This window comes from Alligator mississippiensis, chromosome 2, assembly GCF_030867095.1.
Source record: "Alligator mississippiensis isolate rAllMis1 chromosome 2, rAllMis1, whole genome shotgun sequence".
NCBI lineage: Eukaryota > Metazoa > Chordata > Crocodylia > Alligatoridae > Alligator > Alligator mississippiensis.
In genome coordinates this window covers 60,948,521-60,970,880 of record NC_081825.1, presented here as the reverse complement: position 1 = coordinate 60,970,880, position 22,360 = coordinate 60,948,521, and the positions used below count along the sequence as shown (strand labels likewise).

The 22,360-nt window shown below is 44.6% G+C and overlaps 1 protein-coding gene across 5 annotated transcripts in view; it reads right to left on the bottom strand.

The window, feature by feature from the left end:
- Nucleotides 1–22,360, bottom strand: part of CEP135 (centrosomal protein 135) — a 73,639-nt gene that overhangs the window by 17,972 nt on the left and 33,307 nt on the right. For all 5 annotated transcript variants that reach the window (XM_019481255.2, XM_014594892.3, XM_019481258.2 and 2 more), the window contains 7 exons: nt 22,165–22,316; nt 19,213–19,328; nt 18,964–19,118; nt 17,484–17,539; nt 14,953–15,121; nt 8,941–9,051; nt 5,315–5,500 (listed from right to left, as the gene is read on the bottom strand). In XM_019481255.2, the coding sequence (XP_019336800.2) occupies nt 5,315–5,500; nt 8,941–9,051; nt 14,953–15,121; nt 17,484–17,539; nt 18,964–19,118; nt 19,213–19,328; nt 22,165–22,316 (945 nt within the window). The remainder of the gene's footprint in view (nt 1–5,314; nt 5,501–8,940; nt 9,052–14,952; nt 15,122–17,483; nt 17,540–18,963; nt 19,119–19,212; nt 19,329–22,164; nt 22,317–22,360) is intronic.

The following is a 22,360-nucleotide window of genomic DNA, read 5'->3' as shown; positions in this document are numbered from 1 at the left end:
ATGACCAGGCCCTGACCCAGTTCTACGGGAGGAGAAGACATGGCCAAGTGTTGAGCCAGCTTTGTGGGGGAAAGGGGACATGCCCTGGCCCCAACCTCGTCAGGCAGGGTTTGGGAATTTGCCAATGGGGGAAGGGTAGCGGTATTAATTGCCACTGTTCTCCAGTAACTACATTTCCTGACTCGTGGAGAGCCCCATGGGCCAGAAGCTATGGCTTTGAAGGCCACGTCTGGCCTGCAGGCTAGGGGTTGAGCACCCCCTGGCCTAGATGACTAGGGGCCTACCTAAATTGTGGTGGAAGTTCACTGCGCAGCAGCATCTTTAATCTTGCTTTTTTCACTATGCACACCTAGCCCCCCCCCCCCCCCCCCCCGAGTGGTCAAGAGGCAAAAATTGCCGAATTAATTGCTTGTTGGACATGTGGCTGGGAGGCAGGAAAAGGGTGCATATGGCAAAAAGAGGGAGATTAAAGGCACGGCTGTGCTGCAAACTTTCACCATGATTTAGGTAGGTTCCTAGGAGTAGACAGGCAGAAACTATCATTCAGTCATAATCTGCCTTCTGATTCTGTCACTCGTACTAAGGAGGTGCAGATGTACCCAGTGTGCCAGATCTATTCTGATCAGCATATATTCCCAGATGCACCAGGGCAGCCGATAAACAGCAACTCTGCCCCTTTCGTATGCTAAGAAAATGTAAAGGCAACTCTAAAGTAACTCCAGAAAGGAATACAGAAGAAACTAAATGAAAAAATTAAACCAAACAAAGCTAATTATGGGTCTTTCTGTAGCTTTCAGAAGACACATTGTAGTTTTACTGTCCTTAGCATTAGATTCACTACAGCAAATGTTACATATTTGTTTCCCACTTCTAAAATTACCATAAAGGCAATCCTCGACTTACAATGTTTTGCACTTGCAACGTTTATAAATTGACACCCTGTTTCAACTTTATCATGTCAGTTTCGACTTTACAACGCTTGAACTGATCCAACGCCACACCAGCGAACAAGTTCACTGCGTTGCTCATCTCTCTGGAGAACATCTGTCCAAACTTCCTTGAACACTTCCTTTAAGAAAGCAGACAAGACTCCAGAAAAACCTGAAGCCAAGACTCCTGATAAGACTCCAACCAAGAACCCTTCAAAAAATCCAGCGAAGTCACCTCAAAGAAGTCCTTCCAAATCAATACGATTGCTATTTACAATATAAATACATTAAATTGTAGCTATATTACTCATCTATAATTGATCGAGTACAAAATTCTGGGGTACTTTTGGTGAAAATAGGGTATCGGGCTTTGGTTCAGGAACCAATCCCCCATTTATAGCATTGTTTCTTATGAGAAAATTGGTTCCGAGTAACAACGTTTCGACTTAAGACATAGGTTCTCATCCTCCCAGAGGTTGAGGAAGTAGAAGGATTGTGGGTTAGGCTACATGGGGGGCAAGGAGAAAGGGATTTGGTGGTAGGGGTCTGTTACAGACCCCCACACCAAGGGGAAGAAATAGATGCGGGGCTCCTGAGGCAACTCTCGGAGACCATAAAAGCTAAAGAGGCGGTAGTCATGGGGGACCTAAACTACCCGGACATCTGCTGGGAGACGCAGACAGCAAGGTCCCATCGCTCACGCAGGTTTCTAACTTGTGTACAGGACCCTCCACCTGACACAGGAGGTGAATGGTCCCACTAGGGGGAATGCCATACTGGATCTGGTATTGGCAACGGGAGATGACATGATAGGGGACCTCCAGATGGGTAGCTATCTGGGAGACAGTGATCACCTTATAATAGAATTCAACATAAGACGGCGAGTGGGTAAGGTAACTAGTAGGGTGAAAGTGCTTGACTTTAGGAAAGCTGATTTCAATGCACTCAGGCGATTAGTCAAGGAAGCACTGCAGAGTAGGAGTTTTGATGGGATGGGTGCCCAAGAAGGGTGGCTGTGCCTAAAGGAAACGATCCTTCGGGCACAAAGCAAGATGATCCCCGAGTGAGGCAAAAGAGGGAAAGGGGCCAGGAGGCTTCCATGGCTGACCAGAGAAATCCAGGGCAGCCTAAGGGCCAAAAGGGGAGCACATAAAAAGTGGAAACAGGGTGAGATCACTAAAGATGAATATACCTCCTCTGCTCGTGCTTGTAGGGAGGCAGTAAGGCGGGCCAAAGCTACCATGGAGCTGAGGATGGCAACCCAAGTAAAGGACAACAAGAAATTGTTTTTTAGATATATTGGGAGTAAAAGGAAGGCCCAGGGAGGAATAGGACCGCTGCTAAATGGGCAGAAACAATTGGTGACAGATAGGGGGGACAAGGCTGAACTCCTCAACGAGTTCTTTGCCTCAGTGTTCCTAAGTGAGGGGCACAACAAGTCTCTCACTGGGGTTGTAGAGAGGCAGCAGCAAGGCGCCAGACTTCCATACACAGATCCTGAGGTGGTGCAGAGTCACTTGGAAGAACTGGATGCCTTTAAGTCGGCAGGCCCGGATGGGCTCCATCCGAGGGTGCTGAAGGCACTGGCCGACATCATTGCAGAGCCACTGGCGGGAATATTCGAATGCTCGTGGCGCACGGGCCAAGTCCCGGAGGACTGGAAAAGGGCTAACGTGGTCCCCATTTTCAAAAAGGGGAGGAAGGAGGACCCGGGCAACTATAGGCCAGTCAGTCTCACCTCCATCCTTGGTAAAGTCTTTGAAAAAATTATCAAGGCTCACATTTGTGAGAGCCCGGCAGGGCAAATTATGCTGAGGGGAAACCAGCATGGGTTTGTGGCGGGCAGATCGTGCCTGACCAACCTAGTCTCTTTCTATGACCAGGTTACGAAACGCCTGGACACAGGAGGAGGGGTGGATGTCGTATACTTAGACTTCAGGAAGGCCTTCGATACGGTATCCCACCCCATACTGGTGAACAAGTTAAGAGGCTGTGATGTGGATGACTGCACAGTCCGGTGGGTGGCGAATTGGCTAGAGGGTCGCACCCAAAGAGTCGTGGTAGATGGGTCGGTCTCGACCTGGAAGGGTGTGGGCAGTGGGGTCCCGCAGGGTTCGGTCCTTGGACCGATACTCTTTAATGTCTTCATCAGCGACTTGGACGTGGGAGTGAAATGTACTCTGTCCAAGTTTGCAGATGACACAAAGCTATGGGGAGAAGTGGACATGCCGGAGGGCAGGGAACAGCTGCAGGCAGACCTGGATAGGTTGGACAAGTGGGCAGAAAACAACAGGATGCAGTTCAACAAGGAGAAATGCAAAGTGCTGCACCTAGGGAGGAAAAATGTCCAGCACACCTACAGCCTAGGGAATGACCTGCTGGGTGGCACAGAAGTGGAAAGGGATCTTGGAGTCCTAGTGGACTCCAAGATGAACATGAGCTGGCAGTGTGACGAAGCCATCAGAAAAGCCAATGGCACTTTATCGTGCATCAGCAGATGCATGACAAATAGGTCCAGGGAGGTGATACTTCCCCTCTATAGGGCGTTGGTCAGACCGCAGTTGGAGTACTGCGTGCAATTCTGGGCGCCACACTTCAAGAAGGATGCGGATAACCTGGAGAGGGTACAGCGAAGGGCAACTCGTATGGTCAAGGGCCTGCAGACCAAGCCCTACGAGGAGAGACTAGAGAAACTGGACCTTTTCAGCCTCCGCAAGAGAAGGTTGAGAGGCGACCTTGTGGCTGCCTATAAGTTCATCACGGGGGCACAGAAGGGAATTGGTGAGGATTTATCCACCAAGGCGCCCCCGGGGGTTACAAGAAACAATGGCCACAAGCTAGTAGAGAGCAGATTTAGACTGGACATAAGGAAGAACTTCTTCACAGTTCGAGTGGCCAAGGTCTGGAACGGGCTCCCAAGGGAGGTGGTGCTCTCCCCTACCCTGGGGGTCTTCAAGAGGAGGTTAGACGAGTATCTAGCTGGGGTCATCTAGACCCAGCACTCTTTCCTGCTTATGCAGGGGGTCGGACTTGATGATCTATTGAGGTCCCTTCCGACCCTAACATCTATGAATCTATGAATCTATAGTTTTCAGGAACCAATTGTGTTGCAAGTCCAAGGACTGCCTGTATTTGCCTGAATACATGACAGCCCTGAATGCAAGACAACCACCCAATAATTAGATTCCAACACATGGAAAATTTATAAATTATAATTTTCCATGTATGGAATATAATTATTGGAGGATCAGCTTAAATTTGCCCCAGCCCCTGCTGCCCCACTGCAGGTGGTAGGGGGAGAGGTGATCGGGGGGGGCAGGAGGTGGGGGACAAACTGTGGGAGGCAATAAGGGGGCACATGGTGGGGGAGCAGTAACAGAGGAGGTACTGCAGAGCAGACAGTGGGGCAGGCAGATTGCTCCCAGCTGCCTGTCCCACCCCCCACAACTTGCCCCCCATCATTGTCCCTAAACTCCCCACCCTGAAGACTCAGGCTGTTTCAATTCCGTTTCCCCCTCTTCTCTGCTGTTTCTGCCCCACCTACAACCTTAGATCCCCACCTTCCTCCCATCTTCCCCCTCCAAAGTCTCCTCCCCAACCTGTCTGCCCTCCACCCCACTTTGTTCCACACTGGCAGCTCTGTCCCTAATGCAACCTGGGGCACAGAGCATGGCTCCAGCCTGGTTCCATACCAGCAGCATCATACAGCCAGCACTGCTGTTATGGGGCCAGGCTGAAGCAGCAATGCCAGCTCCACGCCACTGCTACAGGACAGACCAGAGCCATGCTCTCTGCCCCAGGTTGAAGCAGAGATGGAGCCTGCTGATATGAAGCAAAGGTAAGGAGTAGTGTGACAGAGGGGGAGAGAGAGGGAGAAGCGGTGTGGGGGGAGGGGCAGGGGCAAGACTAGGGTCTCTAGGGGAGGAGTGGTAAGGCATGCAGATGCAAGTAGAAAGGGCAAAACTGTGATCTGATTCCTGATCCCAAAGCTGCATCTCCTGCAATACACATGTGATATGGCAGGAGTCATAATTTGTTGACAAATGCATGCCAGGGGCCTAAAAGGTTCTCAAAAGCAGACTAACATTGTACTGGCAAACTGCACAGATCTACAAAGAGCTAAAAAGAAAAAACAATGTTCAAAAGATTTCAAAATCCTTTGCTAGGGTAGTGGGAGACCGGGGGAAGGGAGGAAAGGGGGAAGGGCAAGGGCACCCAGTTTCAGCCAGAATTGTGTTATATATATATTTTGTGCCTACATCTGACAAAAGAATAGAAGGATAAAAGTTCATTTTCATGCAAGTATAATATAAATTTTATTTAGAAAGAAAACCACCTACCAAAACCTACATTCCATAATAAATTTTAATAGGATTAGTTATTACCTCTTGAATTTCTTTTTCTAATAATTCCACTCTCTCTCGATGATGTCTTCTATCAGAATCTACAGAGAGAAGCTCCAGTCGTATTGAGCTGCTTTCTCCCTCTGCTTGATGAGCCTTGACTTCCCAGTCCTCAGCTTGACCATGGAGCATTCGGAACTGTTCTAACAATTCTCGATTTTCTTGTTCCTAGTTGAAACAGAATCAGTTGCTCTAAAATAAATGTGTACTAGGATAGGTTCCTTCCTCCTTGTGCCTTCTATAATACCACTTCAGAGGAAGATGGTAGCTTTCTCCACGTTTCTAACTTTGTATGTAAGCATTCATCTTTGTCTTCCCTGAAGAGACTAGGTGTCTTTATTCATTTGCAAGTTGCAGGCAATAACGGCCTCTCAGGCACAGTCACCCAATATTGTTTTTATTAGACAAAAGTATTTTTATCAGGCAAAAGAACAGAGACAACAGATAAGGTTTGATGTAGGTGTTCTACATTTAACAATGACACTACAAAAAAAAACATACTATGGTATCTACTATCCCCAAAATCAGCCTCCCCGCTCATGTCCTAAGCAGGGAAGATGATTTTCTGCCTAGAATATACTGTAACTTGTGCTCTAGCTTTAATTCCTGCTTGCAGCAACAGTGACATTTCTATTCAGGCAGCTGAGGTAATCAACTGGCTTAATGGCTAATTGTTCTTCACTCCACAGGTGTTAGCAATCTATCACCTTTTGAATGGTCTTGATGGTCCACCAACCAAGCTAACCTTTCTTTTGATAATTTATCAGTCTTTTCGCTACTCCTAGTCTCTCTTCCTATTTCACAGCTTTTTCCATTTCACAGCCTTTAAAGCTTTTCAAAATCATAGATCTACCCACTATGGAAACCAGTCTAGCAGCAGCTAGAGTTTCAGGTTTGGGTGAGCGAGCTGAAGATTAACCTCTGTCCCTGCTCTGTGCAGATAAAACTCTTGAAAAATCTCAGAAAACACATGCTCAGGAAAAGACCTTATATATACTGCCAATCATCTTACTGCACTTCACAGATAATAACTATCCCCCCCAGGTAATCCTGAATGTCTCCCTCTACTACTAACTACCATATTTCCTGGAATATAAGACAACTCTGAATACAAGACAACCCCTCCAATAATTAGATTTTATATATGAAACATTTATAAATTTGTTATAATTTTCCAGGCATAGAACCTATGTATTGGAAAGATGTCTTGATTCTCCCCTCCTCCCCTCACTGTTACAGCAGAGTAAGCAGTGGCTAGAGTGGTCAGGTGGCCCCTTTGCCCTCTGCTACACACATTTCTCCCTGCAGCTTTCCTGCCCCCCCTCCGCCACCTACAGTTCCCCAGAGCCTCTTCCCCTCCCCCTGTCTCTGCCTCTTCCCCTACTCCCCACCCCCAATCCTTGCTGTTGATTGCTACTCAGGCCACTCTGTCCCAGAGCACACAGCCTCTGCCTCTTCCCTGCCCCCCTTGCTATCAGTTGCCACTCAGGCTTGTCTGTCCCACAGCACGGCATGTGGAAGGTCAGTCCTTGCCTGGCCATGTGGCAGTGTCAGCGCTGCTGATTGGTTGGGCAGGTGATGCAACAATGGTAGCACTGCTGATTGGCTGAGTAGGGCAAGGAGCTTGTCTGCTCCATGCCTGGGAGAGACCCCAGCCCGAACCAGAGCTAAACTGTGCCTGACAGTAATGGGAATGAAATGGAATGGGATGGGTGTGGTGGCAGAAGCTGCAGAGGGTGTGTTGGGGGGAAGGGGGGGGGGCAGAAGCTGCTGTGGGTCTGATTCTGGCCCCGATCTAGGATCAGAGTCAGAGCCCCAGCAGCTGCCTGCTCCCCCCTCCACTTCATATATTGAACATAAGAGGAAGGACCTTTTTCCCCCATGCTGACTGGGGGAGAAACCTCATCTTATATTCAAGTAAATATGGTAGATTACCTAATTCTACTACATTTGTTTTACACAAATTGTTCTTGTTCACAGCTCTTCACTCCCAGTTCACATCTCTCCTCTATCTGTCCAAGCACACTGCATTTGCACTGAGTCTTCTATGACATCCAGGCAAGTCTGTGTCTGTTTCTCTTTCAGACCTGAGCAAGGGTACTGATGCTCAAAGCTTGTTCAACTATATACACTTGGTCTAATAAAAGTTTCACAAAAAGGCCTTGCCTTTAAGAAAAGAAGGGATATTTTCCTGATTAAGACAAGTGATTTATATCTGAATTTTATTGCTGTGTGATACAGAGTCCCTCTATAAATGTGGGCAAGTCACTTAAGCCGAACTTTTCATAAGCGGTCACTGATTATGTGTTTCTATATGAACTGAAACCTCAGGATCTAATCTGCAGAAGTTCTGAGCACTCACAACTAAAGTTACTGGGAGCCATTCTATGAACACATCAAGTGCTAAATACTTTGGAAAATCAAGAGCTAGCAATCAAGACGTTGGCCCTGGACAGACAAGTTGTTTGAAGTATTCCAGGTAGGGTTGGGTGTTTGACCAATCAAATGAAATTTGGTCAACTGACCAGTCAAAAATTGTAAAAAATTGCTAATAGGTCCAAATGACACACAGAAACCCCATGAATTTTCCATTAAGAAATGTATCAAAAAAAAAATTTCTGTCAATAAAATTACAAATAAATAGGGGTTTTTTTTGCAAAATTGCTATAATCTTTGACCAGTCAAAAAAATATTCAGTCAATTGACAATATTTGACCAGTCAATTGACCAGCTTGCCATCCCTAATTCAAAATGCCTTTGAAACTCTCCAAACAGTGAGAGTACAAAAGTTCAGCCAAATGATTAAAAAAATTACCCTCAGAAAAAAGAAGGAACATTTTTAAGCACTTCCTGAAATATCTGCATTCTCCAGAAATCCTCTGGCATCCAAAAAGCTAACCAGGTGTGGGAGCAGGAGAAGCAAGGCAGAGAGCCAGTGAGCACTCTTCTGTGCACGCAGCTTTCTTGGAAACCTCTTGAGACTGAAGGCCAAGAGGCATGCAGGAATTCCTGGTCTCTAGCCCCATTGGGTCTTCGCAGGTCCAGGTAATGGTGGTACCTCTGCATGGTGGTGAAGTGCACTGAACACAAATCACCCCAGGATTTGGAGCACCTCAAATGCATGTCTGTTCACAGCCTTAGTGAACACATTTAATCTTAATACTCCTTGCCTGCTATCCATACCTCTAAAAAGACAATAAAACCATCCTCCTAAATCTGACAAAAATCTGTTACAAAAACTTAAAATATAGGTATTGGCTCAAATACACATATAATATTTTTATGTTTTTTTCAGAAACTGTAATTTAAACTTCTGTTCTAAGTTCTAAGCACATAACTTTGGAGATACTTTCCCTTCTCTATTACTGGAGTGAATTTAAAGAATTTTAAATGAAGTTTGATACATACCAGAATGTATGAATGCCTGATCAAATAGGATTTGCATACATTTCTAGCAAAAAAATAAAAATAGAAATCTGTGCAAATGATGTGAAAAATGTACATCTATAAACTCTAGTTTACTGTACGCTACTTAACATTTATTTCATGCTTGAGGCAGGATACATTTATTTAAAACAATAACACTAATATACAAATTATTTCCTCACCTTTGAAGATATTAAGCTTTCAAATTTAGAGACTTCAGTTATATAATTATGAACTCTAGTTTTCATATCTTCCTTTTCATGGATTGCTTCTTCCAAATCAGTATTGATTGCCTAAAGAGATTATATGAAAACAAAGCATTGTATTATGCTAAATTAAAATAAGCACATTAAGATGCCCTAGATTTTACTTTATTTTGTTTTGGAGTAACTTTCTTAGTCAATCTGATTTCACATATATTCTATCTATTTGCTTGACTGAATTGATTGAAACGGGCAGGGAGAACTAACATAACTGATGGAATTCAGTTGAGAACCTTTACTAGGTCTCTAGTTACACTGATTTAAAACTAATACTTACAACTGAAATCAGAAGACTAACAAAGTGAAACAGCTGTTTTGGACAAGAAAAGTGAGGAGCAAAGGCAACTGCTTTGTGAATGTTTACTTTCTCTCTCCGCCACTTCAAGAAGGGAAAGACTTCCTGTCCTTGAAGAATAATCATATATACGCATATATTTATCTGGTGCGCGCGCGCACACACACACACACACACACACACACACACACACACCCCCACACACACACACCCCTTGTGTTAGTCATTCCTGCATGCACTGGAGTAACAATGCACCTTCAAGCATAAGGTCAGGTGGTCAACTAAGGACAAGCCAAGCTCTCACTGCAGTTAACAGATTGACACTCCAGTTGTAGAATATGTTTTGAGGAAAAAATCCATTGCGCATAAAGGACATTTGTAAAATCTGCCTAGTTCTACTAATCATATAGGAAATACATTGTCTTTTCTGAGGTGAGTAGCTACTACAGCACAGCACCTGGGTGGATATCCTCAGGGCTCTCAACAAGCCAATAGGCAAAACTTCATAGTTTCCTAGTTGGTAGGGTCGGAAGGGACCTAAGCAGATCATCAAGTCCGACCCCCTGCCATGGGCAGGAAAGAATGCTGGGGTCAAACGATCCCGGCAAGGTGTCTATCTAGCCTCCGTTTAAAGACCCCCAGGGTAGGAACCAGCACCACTTCTTTTGGAAGTTGGTTCCAGCTCCTAGCCGCCCTGACAATGAAGTAGTGCCTCCTGATATCTAGCCTGAATCTACTCCATCAACTTATGGCCATTATTCCCTGTTACTCCCAGTAGTGCTCGGGGGAACAGGGACTCTCCCACTGCCTGCGGGTCTCCCTTGGCCAGTTTATAGATGGCCACCAGATCCCCTCTCAGCCTTCTCTTGTGGAGGCTGAAAAGGTTCATGTCCCGTAACCTCTCCTCGTACAGCCTGCCCTGTTGCCCCGATCATGCAAGTGGCCCTCCTCTGGACCCTCTCCATGTCGTCCACAGCCCTCCCGAAGTGTGGCACCCACAACTGGACACAGTACTCTAACTGTGGCCTGACCAATATCATATAGAGGGGGAGGATCACCTCCTTGGACCTGCTTGTGATGCATCTGTGGATGCATGACAAGGTGCAGTTAGCTTTCCTGACTGCATCCCCACATTGGCAGCCCATGTTCATCTTGGAGTCTATAAATGACTTCAAGATCCTTTTCTGCCTCTGTGCTGATGAGAGGGGAGTTCCCCAGCCTGTAGGTATGCTGCTGGTTCTTTATCCCCAGGTGCAGTACTGCACTTGTCAGTATTGAATCCCATCTTATTCTCATCCGCCCACTCCAGTAACACGTCCAGATCCAATTGCAGCCTGTCCCTCCCTTCTAGCGTGTCCACTTCTCCCCACATCTTGGTGTCATATGCGAATTTGAACAAGGTGCTTTTCACCCCCTCGTCCAAGTCGCTGATGAAGATGTTGAACAGAGCGGGCCCAAGGACCGAGCCCTGGGGGACCCCACTGCCCACACCCCTCCAGGTCGAAAATGACCCATCCACCACCATTCTCTGGGTACGGCCCTCTAGCCAATTGACAACCCATCTGACTGTGTAGGCATTGACACCACAATCTCCTAATTTTTTAACGAGAATGGGGTGAGAGTCAGTGTCAAAGGCCTTCCTAAAGTCCAGAAAGACTACGTCCAGCACGACTGCTAGCAGTTTTGATCTACCACAATCCTTAAAAGTTTTGTATGGAAGTACAATGGAAATGTGAAAGGTGTCATGAAGGCTAAAAGATGCAAACAATTCAAACTCCAGGAAAGAGATTATGGTGATTAACCTTACCATTTTGCACTTCAGATTGTGGATTAATGATCTATTTATTCATGTCCAAGTTAGTCACTATGCTGCTTTCCTTCTGAGGATTAGAAAGTAACTGGGGTTGAGCCTTCTCCAAGGTGCTGACCTCTTTTATTACTTCCACTGAGATAGGGAAGGGCACTTCTTGTTTTAGTGAAATCTCATGAGAAGGGTCCCCCAAAAAAGGAGTATGCTTCAAACTGAACCAGTTAAGGTACTGTCCAGAACCCACTAGTCCATGGAAATAAGCAGCCCACATGTAACTGCAATGGCTAAGTAGTTTCCAAAATGTACATCTGGTCCAGGATGCTTGGAGATCATAAGAATCACTCAACAACCCCATTACAGCAGTAGTTTGTGATGCATGAGGTGCATCTACACTAGACACCTACCTCGGAGTTGCCTAGTTTACTCCACTGTAAAGCACCACCAATCTACACGTGCAAAGCTATTAGGCTGGACTAAACAAATTAACTCCACCATAGGTTAGTACTACCAAATACAAGTACTATGCTACGGTGGAGTTATTTACTTTGCCACAATGCATGTGCAGACGCTGACAGGGCTGGCTAGGTCATGAGAGTGCTTCAGTGCGGGGGCTTTCTGCTGGCTAGCCCCACACTGAAGCACTCTTGTGCCCTAGCCAGCCCCTCCGCAGCACACTGAGCCAGGTCCGAGCAGCCCCAAGCTGGCAGGCTGACCCCCTGGCTCCCCTACTCCACCCCAGCTCAACATGTTGCAATCCAAAGTGCACATGCAAACGAGCACCCAGGAGCAATAAACTCCAGTATGAACTGCACTGGAGTTTATTCAGCTGCATTAAATGCATGTGTAGACACACTCAAGATGAGGTAAAATAACTACACTGTTAATGAGGGCTACTGTCTCCTATGTAGAAGTTGCCCCTTCCTATAAAGTTCCTAAGAGGAGAGTTGCACAGAATGTTGCCTCTCTTTACTTTTAGGGAGCAGAGACTTGTTTGATTCTAAGAATTCAGCCTCACTTGGTTTGGTACTCAACAGCTCCAAGCTCTTAAGTGCTGGCCCTACCATTGTTATTTTGGACATCCCAAGGACATTCAGCCTCCTGCCTCCAGCACAACCCCCACATTATCATAGTATTTGCCACAGGGCAGAGGAATGCATCAGACATGTCCAAAGCCACCTTCACACTGGTTTTGCCATCATCAGGTCCTCTGATACCAGTTAAGCAAAGTTATCAGTAGAGGTGAGAAGAAGCTTATCTATGAAAGAGTACAGACTCACAGACTAGAAAATAAACTGGTGTTTGGAGGGCTGATAGTTGGACACCCTGAAGTAAAGGCTCACAGAGAAATAAGCTCTCCTCTGCAGTAAGTCTTGCTTTGGTTGTTCTGTGTCCTTGGCAAGTTCTTAAATGACATGTTTTATTATTTACTGCTGTCACTACCAAAGAGAAAAATGTAATGTGGTTGTTGTAATGCCATCACCCTTCCTGATGGGACCTACATTTCTGAGCAACTTCCACACAGTATAGATAAACATGGCTGGAGTCAGCCATATGAGTCTGGTTGGAGTCATTATAGCTTCATTTATGGATAAAGCCACCTTTACCATTGCCATCAAATATATAATGTCTATTAACAAACTGCTGCCCAACTGGCAGCCTGTGGACCACATGCAGCCTCCAAGGGATTAACCTGCAGTCCCAGGGCTCTCGGTCTAGACAATCCTGCCTCCACTGTTTTAGCGGCTCCAGGCTTCCATTCCCTCCTCCTGCTTCTGCTGCCTTACCCACTGCAGGAGAGGGGGAGGTGGCTGGGCATGATCCACAGGGGTAGGAGTGACAGGATGGTACATGATATGGCATTCAGGGCACAGGGACAGTGCAGCAGGGTCATGGCAGCATTGGCAGAATGTGGCCTCTTCCCACCAGCAGCACCAGTTGTGCCTCCCTGCAACTCTGGGCCCTCCCTACCACACAGCAGTGAGTAAGGTGCCTGCAGAGGTCTGCAGGCTGCATGAGCCACTTGTGGGTCACATGAAGACCACAGGCTGCCAGTTGGACAACCATGCTGTAAAGAAAACACAAACAGGCAAGAACACTATGTTCCAAATAGCAGAAGTTCTGTTTCAAGTTGAGAAGCAACTGAGGCATCAAAGTGCAGAAGTGTACAATACACATTATGCACTCAATTTCCAGCTCCCTGCCCAGCTCCCTGCAGGAGTCAACAATGGAGCGAGGCCACCGGAGCTGGCCTCACCCCCCGCCCCGGTGATGAAGGCGGCAGTGCAGGGGGGAGCAGAGTCGGGAAGCCGCGGGGGGGGGGGAAACAAGGCTACTGGTTCTGGCCCCAGCCCTCCCCTCTTCTGTCATTGCCTGCAGGGCCCGACGTAGCCATGGGGGAGGAACGGCAAGTCTGGCCCAACACCCCCCACCCTTGGGCGGGGGGGAGGGAGGAGCAGCTGACCCAGCCCAACAAGGCAGTGGGAAGGGAAAAGCAGGCCTCCTCCCCTATAACGGGCCCAGTCCCACTCCTTCCCCATCCCCCTGCGTCAGCCCCTCCCCTGCTGCCAGTTTTGGCCCGGGCCTGCTGCTCACCCCCACACCCCCCCTCATTATGGCAACCCAGTCCTCTCCTGCATCAGGCCTGGGCCCAGTTCTCCTCTCACCCCACCACTGTGGCGGGGAGAGGAGGAACAGGCCTGGACCCCAAGAGAAGGAGGACAGTGGGGAGTGGGTCCAGAGGGGAGGGGAGCAGGGCTCCATCCCTGCCCACTCCTCCCCCTCCCCATCATTCTTGAAGGGCAATTGGCTAGTAAGTATATAAGGAGTGTGCATCAGAATTGGGAGAACATTTGTTCACCAGGGCACCACAGGGGAAGACAAGGTCTAACAGTCACATACTGCTGGAAAACTGTTTTAGATCAGACATAGTACTTGTTTAGACCTTTTTTTATTTCAGCAATTAAAATCCAAATTTAATTTAGCATTAGGATTAACGTTATTAATAACGAAGCCTTTATCTAGATTGGAAACCATTGTTAATGTTTTTAAAAAGCCGTTTTTAAAAAGCTGTCTGGCAAACTCAACCAGAAGATCATCTTTCCATGCAAGTATTATATGAAACACCATGGTAAAATGGGGCTAGTGCATTTTAACCTAAAACATTTTCTTTTTCACCCTGGCCATCTTTTTGTCTGAACCATGTTTCATTTAGCTGTTCTGATACCTGAACTCTAGTGCAAAATTTAAAAAAGAAATAGCTCAAACGGTCAGCAAGGCCCTTAACGATCTCCACCTTAAATGTGGATAGATCAGAATTCTTTATTAAATCCAACACGTACAATGGCCCATTTAAGAAACATGCACTTCCAAATCATTATAGCACTTATCTCAATGTAAGTTCTCTGATGGGCAGTCTGGCTACACAATCTTTATCATATTTGAATAAGCAGAGGCAACAAACTAGCTACAGTTCTGGACCAAAACCAGATTTCTGAAAGGTAGGATTTTCTGGGGAAATATGGTTTAGAATGAAAACTGTTTCTCTTAACTATAACATTACATGACAATGTAACAAAACAAGAATAATTTTAGGTATTTAAGAGGATAAGAAAAGGAACTCACTGCACTATATGCTTATCAAATGAGGTCTTCAATTTAGCCACATTAAAACCAATTTAAATATGTTTATTTATACACGTTTGTTATTATGTTATTATTTGCTAGAATAAGAATTATCAACTGTTCCAACTGTTCAACAGGTTTGGATTTAGTAATATATGCAAGCAGAATCTTTAAAGTACTTCAGTAACAAGCAATACCTTCATACCTGGTTTTCTCTGGTCATTGTAGCTAGATCATCTTGTAATCGTCTGTTTTCCTTCAGAGCCATTTCCTTTACTCTTCCCATTTCTGCAAGCTCTATCTGGGATGCATCAAACTGGCGACGCAGACTAGCTATCTCACGGTCTTTGTTACTCAGCGCATCCTTTAGCTGGCTATCAAATGGGTGATTTTGAAAACCTTAAATAAAATTTCCCTGCTTATATTATAGCATATACTGCTGCAGTGTTAGGCAAAAGTTCTGAACATGCAAAAGCTTTAAGAGAAAATTACTGCCTTACAATTCTTGTGATACCCATAAACTAACACAGTTATGCAGATCGCATGGCTCCGGTGTGTGACATTAAGATTTTCAGTGCTCAGAGTCTAGTACTAAAGAAAGACAGCCTCCCATAGAAAGCTCAAGAGGTAATGAAAGGGTGAAGAAGTGTGATAAAATTACAAAAGTAAATTATATATTAATTTATATATCTACTCATACATAAGCATATATGTGTTCTGTTTTTCTTGCCATAGATACTTCTTGTATCAGTGTACCAAATTTCCAATTAAGCTGGTCCTCAAACAAACATTTAACTTTTAAAAAGAAAAAAAGTCAAGAACCTAAAGGAAGAAATAATTGACATGAGACTGATGGATCAGTTTAACACTGAGATCCATAAAGCACCAGAGGCACAAGGTTCTCAGAATGGTGGGGGTTTTGTTACTATATCACTGCAGAAAAACACTAAGTCAACATTACTATCCATGTCATTATATAACAGAAAGAGTCATTCATTGGAAAATTTCTTGGTATAATAATTCAAGAAACGGGTTTCCTTAAACATGAAAACATGGAAAAGTGAACAAAAAAATCCATCAGGTAAAGACTGGCAGTCTTTTGAACTAAAATGTTTTCTATCCAAGTTTAAGAACAATAAAATATTAGTAGATGTAATTAGAGCTTTTTTGGTATTACTTCCATTATTCTAAAATTTTTTCCACTCATTACATACTTCCAGCTAAGCATAGCATTGTCTGTAGGCCAGAGGTCCCCAAACTTTTTCTTACTGTATACCCCCTTCCAGATTTACCAGCTGCCCACATACCCCTACCAGCATATATTTTATATTTTAACTCCTTAAATGCCAATTATTATTACTAAGAAAATTACATCCGTCATTACCCAAATTATCCCGCATACCCCCCAGAGATATCTTGCATACCCACAAGAGTATGCATACCACAGTTTGGGAACCCCCCGCTGTAGACTATCAATTTGGAGCACAATAGCTATACTTAAATAATGCAGTGTTTCCATATAAAATGTAAAACTGGTTTAATTTCTGTGTAACACTGTTGTGGTAAAGTGGTTGCTGTGATTGCCCAGGAAATACGAGGAAGGCAAACACTGCTGTGGATGATATCTTTTATTGGACCAATTGCATGGTTGGGATAAACAAAATAATTCCCACAAGAATTCTTACCGGCCACTGATTTCTGTACCACATCCAATTTTTGAATGGAGATAATTTGTTCTAACCGGTAGTCCCATGAACCCACCAAAATTTGGGTTCAAACTCAACATGGAAAATGCATAATGAAACTAGATTAAGTTATGGAGTCATGAAGAAATGCAGGGAATGCAGCATTTTTTTCATACAAAAACCAACCACATCAAGGTTTAGGTAAAGCTCTGACCCTCTGATATGTATGCGGTGGAGGTATCTAAGAATGAAGTGGCAAATATTCTGAATGGGGAATGAGTTTAGGCTGGATGAGCTCTTGATCTGTGCACATACCTGTCATGTATTGGTTATCTCTAGTATTAGTAAGGCCTTCATTTCCAGTCAATAACAATATCTCATTTCTATTAGAGATGGGCCTGAACCAAAACCATAGGTATAAATAGGCTTGATTTCTGGGGAAGTCTGAATCTGATACCACAAATCAAAATCTTGATCTAAACATCTCTCTGATTTGGTAATGTTTGGATCTGGATCATCACTAAGTAATTCATATGGTAATTTCCATCCCCAAGAACCTCAAATATCTTCTTGGATTATAGATAAAGAAATTATTTCATCCAAGCATGAAATGCTGCCACCACTAAGAAAGAACACATTTGCTGTTTAATGGCACATGGTACTTTACACGGCAGTTATGCCCCAATATAAAAATGTACCATTTGACACAGAAAAGAGCATGTGGTACCTCACGCTATCAAACTTATGATGTCACTTTTTAGCTTACAATTAAGTGCTTATTGGAAAAGTAAAATATATATGAGGTTGCCAGCCTTAATGTTAGTTGTCTATTTGCATACCTTCCCTGGTATTAAAGGAGTGTTATCTTCTGAAACCAGACATACACATTTTCTACTAATGCAATTATATTCCCTTACTTGACTGAAAATACAGTTAACTACATTTCACCAAATAATAAGCCTGGCTGCTAGTGCTTTTATTCTTCAGAAGACACTGAATTCAGAAAAATAAAACCAATAATGAATATAAAATCATTTCAGTTATTACTTACTCTATAGAGGACTCTAGCTCTGACAGAGTTAGTCTCAAATGAGCAATTGTTTTTTCCTATGATAATAAATGGAAAAAAAAGGTAAATTACATGTTCTCATGGAATATACCTGGTTAATATAAACTAAGGGAACTATAAGGTAGTATTTACAATCACTTTATTTTAAATATGCAGCTATTTTAAATGCATTTTTTCATAGAAAAAATACTAACCATGCCAGACTCTAAATAATGGGTTTAATATCAGATTTCAAAATATCCTTACAATAAAATTAAATACGTAATCAAATTGTAGTTTGCAGATGAAAAACCAGCTTGTAGCTAAACTAAATATCACACTTTCTTGAATATAACCTGCACCTTCTCTCTCCCTCCGCCAAAAAACAGCTGCGGGAAATTACATGCGAGGAAAGGGATCCCATGGGAAAACTGGAAGGGAGCACAGGCGAAGGGTACCAAGCAGCAGCATTACTTACTGAGGCTGTGGCAGCCATGGTAATTATAGGTTCATAGATTGTTAGGGGCTGTAAGGGACCTTGTAGATCACTAGGTCTAGTCCCCCTACACTAGGCAGGAAAAGACAACCCAGTCACTGCTTTCCACACCCCTCCCCCTACCACCAAAATTTCCAGACTCAGGGAAACCTTCCCTCCTCATTCACGCACCAGATCAGCCAGCATGTGGGGCTGATCAGTAGCCAGACGCAGCATGCTGAGTCTGACCCATCACACAGCCCCAGACCTGCAGTGCTAGGTCTGACCCTCTGGGACCTGGCTCCAGAGTCATGTGCTGTGTCAAAACCAGCAAACTGAGTCCAAGATGCCAGGTTGGATCCATCATGTAGTAGTCCCAAACCTGCTGTACCTGATCAGGCTTACCACACAGGTCAAACTTGGCACATGGCTCCAGAATCAGCATGCTGGATTAGCCTTTGAGCCCCTCTGGCATGTGGAACTGGGAACAGGATCAGCTCCCTAGATGCTACTATTCAGATACCTACCATACGGGGGATTTTTTGCTTCATGATATCTTTTAAAAAACCAAAGTGTTTATGTATGTTATATTCAGCGGCAGTTTATATGTGAGAAAATATGGTAATTAGTAGAAAGGTTGGTTGCATTATGAATAGCTCTACATATAGCTAAAGTTGCAAGTAAAGTAAATGACTAGTAGTAAGGGGATTGTACTCTGAGTAGTTTTACAGACTGAATGACAGACAAGAGACTAATTTCTTTCTAACTTCCTCTGTCACTTGTAAAATGAATAACCAGCTTACTCTTTCAGGTGGGCCGAGAGGATGAATTAATTAATAAAACTAATCCTTAGGAAGGCACAGGGTTATTACAAGACCCTTCATACCATTTAACATAAGGTTCAGTGATTAATAGAATTTTGTAAAGGCTATCTGCACTAAAGTCTCAAAAGTGAGCCTACATAAAACATGCTTATCAAGTACAAAGTAGTACTGTTCCTATACATACCTTGTTAACCAAGTTATCCTCTAAACATGCAATTCTTTCTGTCTTTTCATCTACAGTTTCCTGAAGACTGTCCTTTTCTTTATCCAGGACACTAATGGTACTTCTGAGTACATTCACTGTCTCATCCTGTGAAGCACTTTTCTGGCTTAACCTATCTGTAAGAAAAAAAATAGGCATCCACTAATTTAAATTAAAACAATTAAAAAAAAAAAAAAAGAAAAAAAAATGATTTTGACATTAAGTGATTACCTATTTTCTCCTCTAACTTTGCAATTTCTTCTTGAGCTGACTGGAGTTCATCCTTTCTGAGAGAGAATCGATGTTGTAAATCTTCAAGGGATCTCTGCAGTTGTTCATTTATGAGCCTGCGAAATCAAGACTCCATTGAAAAAACACAGGAGTTCTAACCATTGAGGTATATAAATACACTGACTACTAATTTTATTATCAAACTGGAAGAAAATGAGAGAAATTGAAAGTTATCCAAGGTCATCATATTGCTGCAGTTCTTGATCAGCAAGAACTATTTATCTTAAAACAAATGCAAATAAATAATAAAAATAAAATACCTCCAATTTTACTAGTTCAATTTTCCGGTACCTCAGGGATTAAAAACACACTGAAGCCACTTAGAGCTACAAAGACTTCTCACATTTGGAAAAAAATATCCTATAGTAAATACAGGTATAGGTCAGCACAGTTACCCATGTCAAAATGTTACTTTCAGGGACCTGATGAAGAATGCCTTGCATTCGGAAGCATGTTTAACTTTATGCCAACTATGCAGTTGGTCTAATAAAAGATATCATCTATAAAAATCCTTGCCTCTTGAGAAAGGGGACAGGAATCAAACCTTGTGTGAAAACTTGTTAGAAAGTATCCTTTCCTCTAGAGCAGAGGTTCCCAAACTTTTTCTTATTGCATACCCTCTTTACCAGCTGCCTGCGTACCCTTACCAACACACATTTTATATTTTAACCCTTTAAATTCCAATTACTATTATAATGAATATTAAATCCACCATTACACAACTTCTCCCACGTACCCCTCAGAGATGTCTTGCGTACCCCCAGGGGTATGTGTATCACAGTTTGGGAACCCATGCTCTACAGCAAAGATGTCAAACTCATCCCAAGTCCTGAACTGGGTCTGGACTAAGGGTGTCCTTGTGGGGCAAACGGTGGTGATGGTGGTGGCGACAACCCAAACAGCAGTAGGGCAAACAGGGCTTTGCCACCGCAGCCTTAGCTCGTTCCACTGCTGCCAAAAGCCACGTGCAACAGAACTGCAGATTCTGCTTCAGGCCCCACCCCTCATTAGCTATGCCCCCAAATTTCCTTGCCTGCTAGTAGTTCAGGAGATCAGATTTGGCGCACTGGCCATACATTTTGACATAACTAAGCAACAAGAAAAGGAAATAACATTGGGACGATAATACATGTTGAGAGGCCAGTCCCAACTATTGACTACTGGTCTCGGATCAAAGATCACAGACTGGAACTGCAGAAGTGTGTGTGGGAAAGAAGAGTATTACCAAGACAATGGGGGAGAGGGTGGCGGTGGGGAGTGAAGGGGGTGACCCTCAAGGCAGGAATTTTGTTTACGCACATGTGCGCACGCGTGTGCATAAACAAAATTCCTATCTTAGAGTCTATATACGGAAAATGTATACATTTGTTACAATTTTCCAGGTATAGAAGCTAATTACTGGAGGTTTGCCTTGAATATGTCCCCCTTCCATGGCTACAGGAAGGAAAATAAACCTGGGGGGCCAGATAGCCCCTTTGCTCTGTGCTTCCTCTCAGCTTTTTCCCTTAGCAACCGCTTCCCCCTCTCCTTACTGTCAGACCCTGCTCTTCCTGACCACATGAAAGTGAAGAGGAAATTTGTAAACAATATTTTGAAAATAAACATGGCTGTAGCAATTTGACTATGTGCAAATTAGCCACCACTCATGACTGGAATTGAGTGTTCCTGCCATGAGTCTTGGGATCCTACAAAAATTTATATGCAGATGAAACACAGGGCAACCCAAGTCATGACAGACAATAAGTTTATCTTTCCTTCAGAAATAAGCAATTTTTAAAATGCTATTTATTGGTCACCACCCAACTACACTGGTAGCCAAGGAGAATCAAGGAGGAAGCCAGCACTTTCTCTATCCATATTTTCTTTTGAACACAAAAAGAATATCAATATTCCTTAAAAACATTTTGGGTATATTTTCCTATGATTTACATCTCTTCCTATGATTTACATGCTCCATAGTAATTACTAAAACATTATATAAGCACTAGTTAATTGCCCGGCAACAACAATGGGGGGGACAGGGCTGCGGGGGTGGGGGGGGAGCGGGCAGGAATGGAGCCCTGTGCCCCCTCCCCTGTCCGGGCCCCAGAGGAAAAAGCAGCAGGCCCAGGCCAAAACCAGAGTGGGCCTGGGCCCAAGGGGGGAAAGGAGACTTACTCCTCCCCTCCCCCAGCTGCTGCTGCATTGGGCTGGGCCCGCTGCTCCCCTCCACCCCCCAGCTGCCACAGCGGGCTGGTTTCTTCTCTGGCTTAGGCCCAGTCCCACTCCCCCTGCACGCCCCCATCGGCTCTGAGCCCACTCCTCCAGTCCCCGCCGCTGCAGCCAAGTCGGCCTGGGCCAGTTGCTCCCCACCACAGCAGCCCAGCTTCTCTCCACCCTCGGGCCCGGTCCTCCTCCGCATCAGGCCTGGGCCCACTCCTCCCCATCCCTTGCTGCAACAGTGGTGTGCCCGCTATTTACCTCACTGCCGCCACATTGGGCCCTGCAGGTGGAGATTAAGGAAGGTGGGAGGGGTGGGCCGAGGCTAGCGCCAGTGGCCTCGTCCCCCCCCACGTTATCTTGACCCTGCTCCCCCATGTGCCGCTGCCATTACCTGCAAGCTCCGGTGGCCCCCCACCCCTGCTCTATCGTCGCCACCTGCAAGGAACGGGGGGGGAAGGGGGGGAGACACAGCAAGGCCAGCATAGCTGGCCTCACTCTCCACGGCCCTTGTGTCCCCACCATCATGGCGGCACTCCACCAGCTGCCAGTTCCTGTTTGAACGTTTGTTCATACTCTGATTAGCTGTTTGTCAGCCAATCAGAGCGCAAATAAAGCGTGACAGGCAGACAGGCTTAGGTTTTTATAATATTAGAATTTGGAGTAGAGTACCAAATTTTAGGGTATACTTACTGAAGTGAGGATAACTCAGTTTTAAATTGTGAAGAGTCATCAGATGTTTGGGCAAGTTTGTTACATTTTGTTTTTAATTCATCTTCCAAAGAGTCTATTCTTTCCTTCAGGACAGAGATTGTAGCCTTTAATTCAAACCGTTCTGTTTCAAACTACAATTGAAGAAAGAAAAGAAAAAAGGACAGGTGGCCTAAAA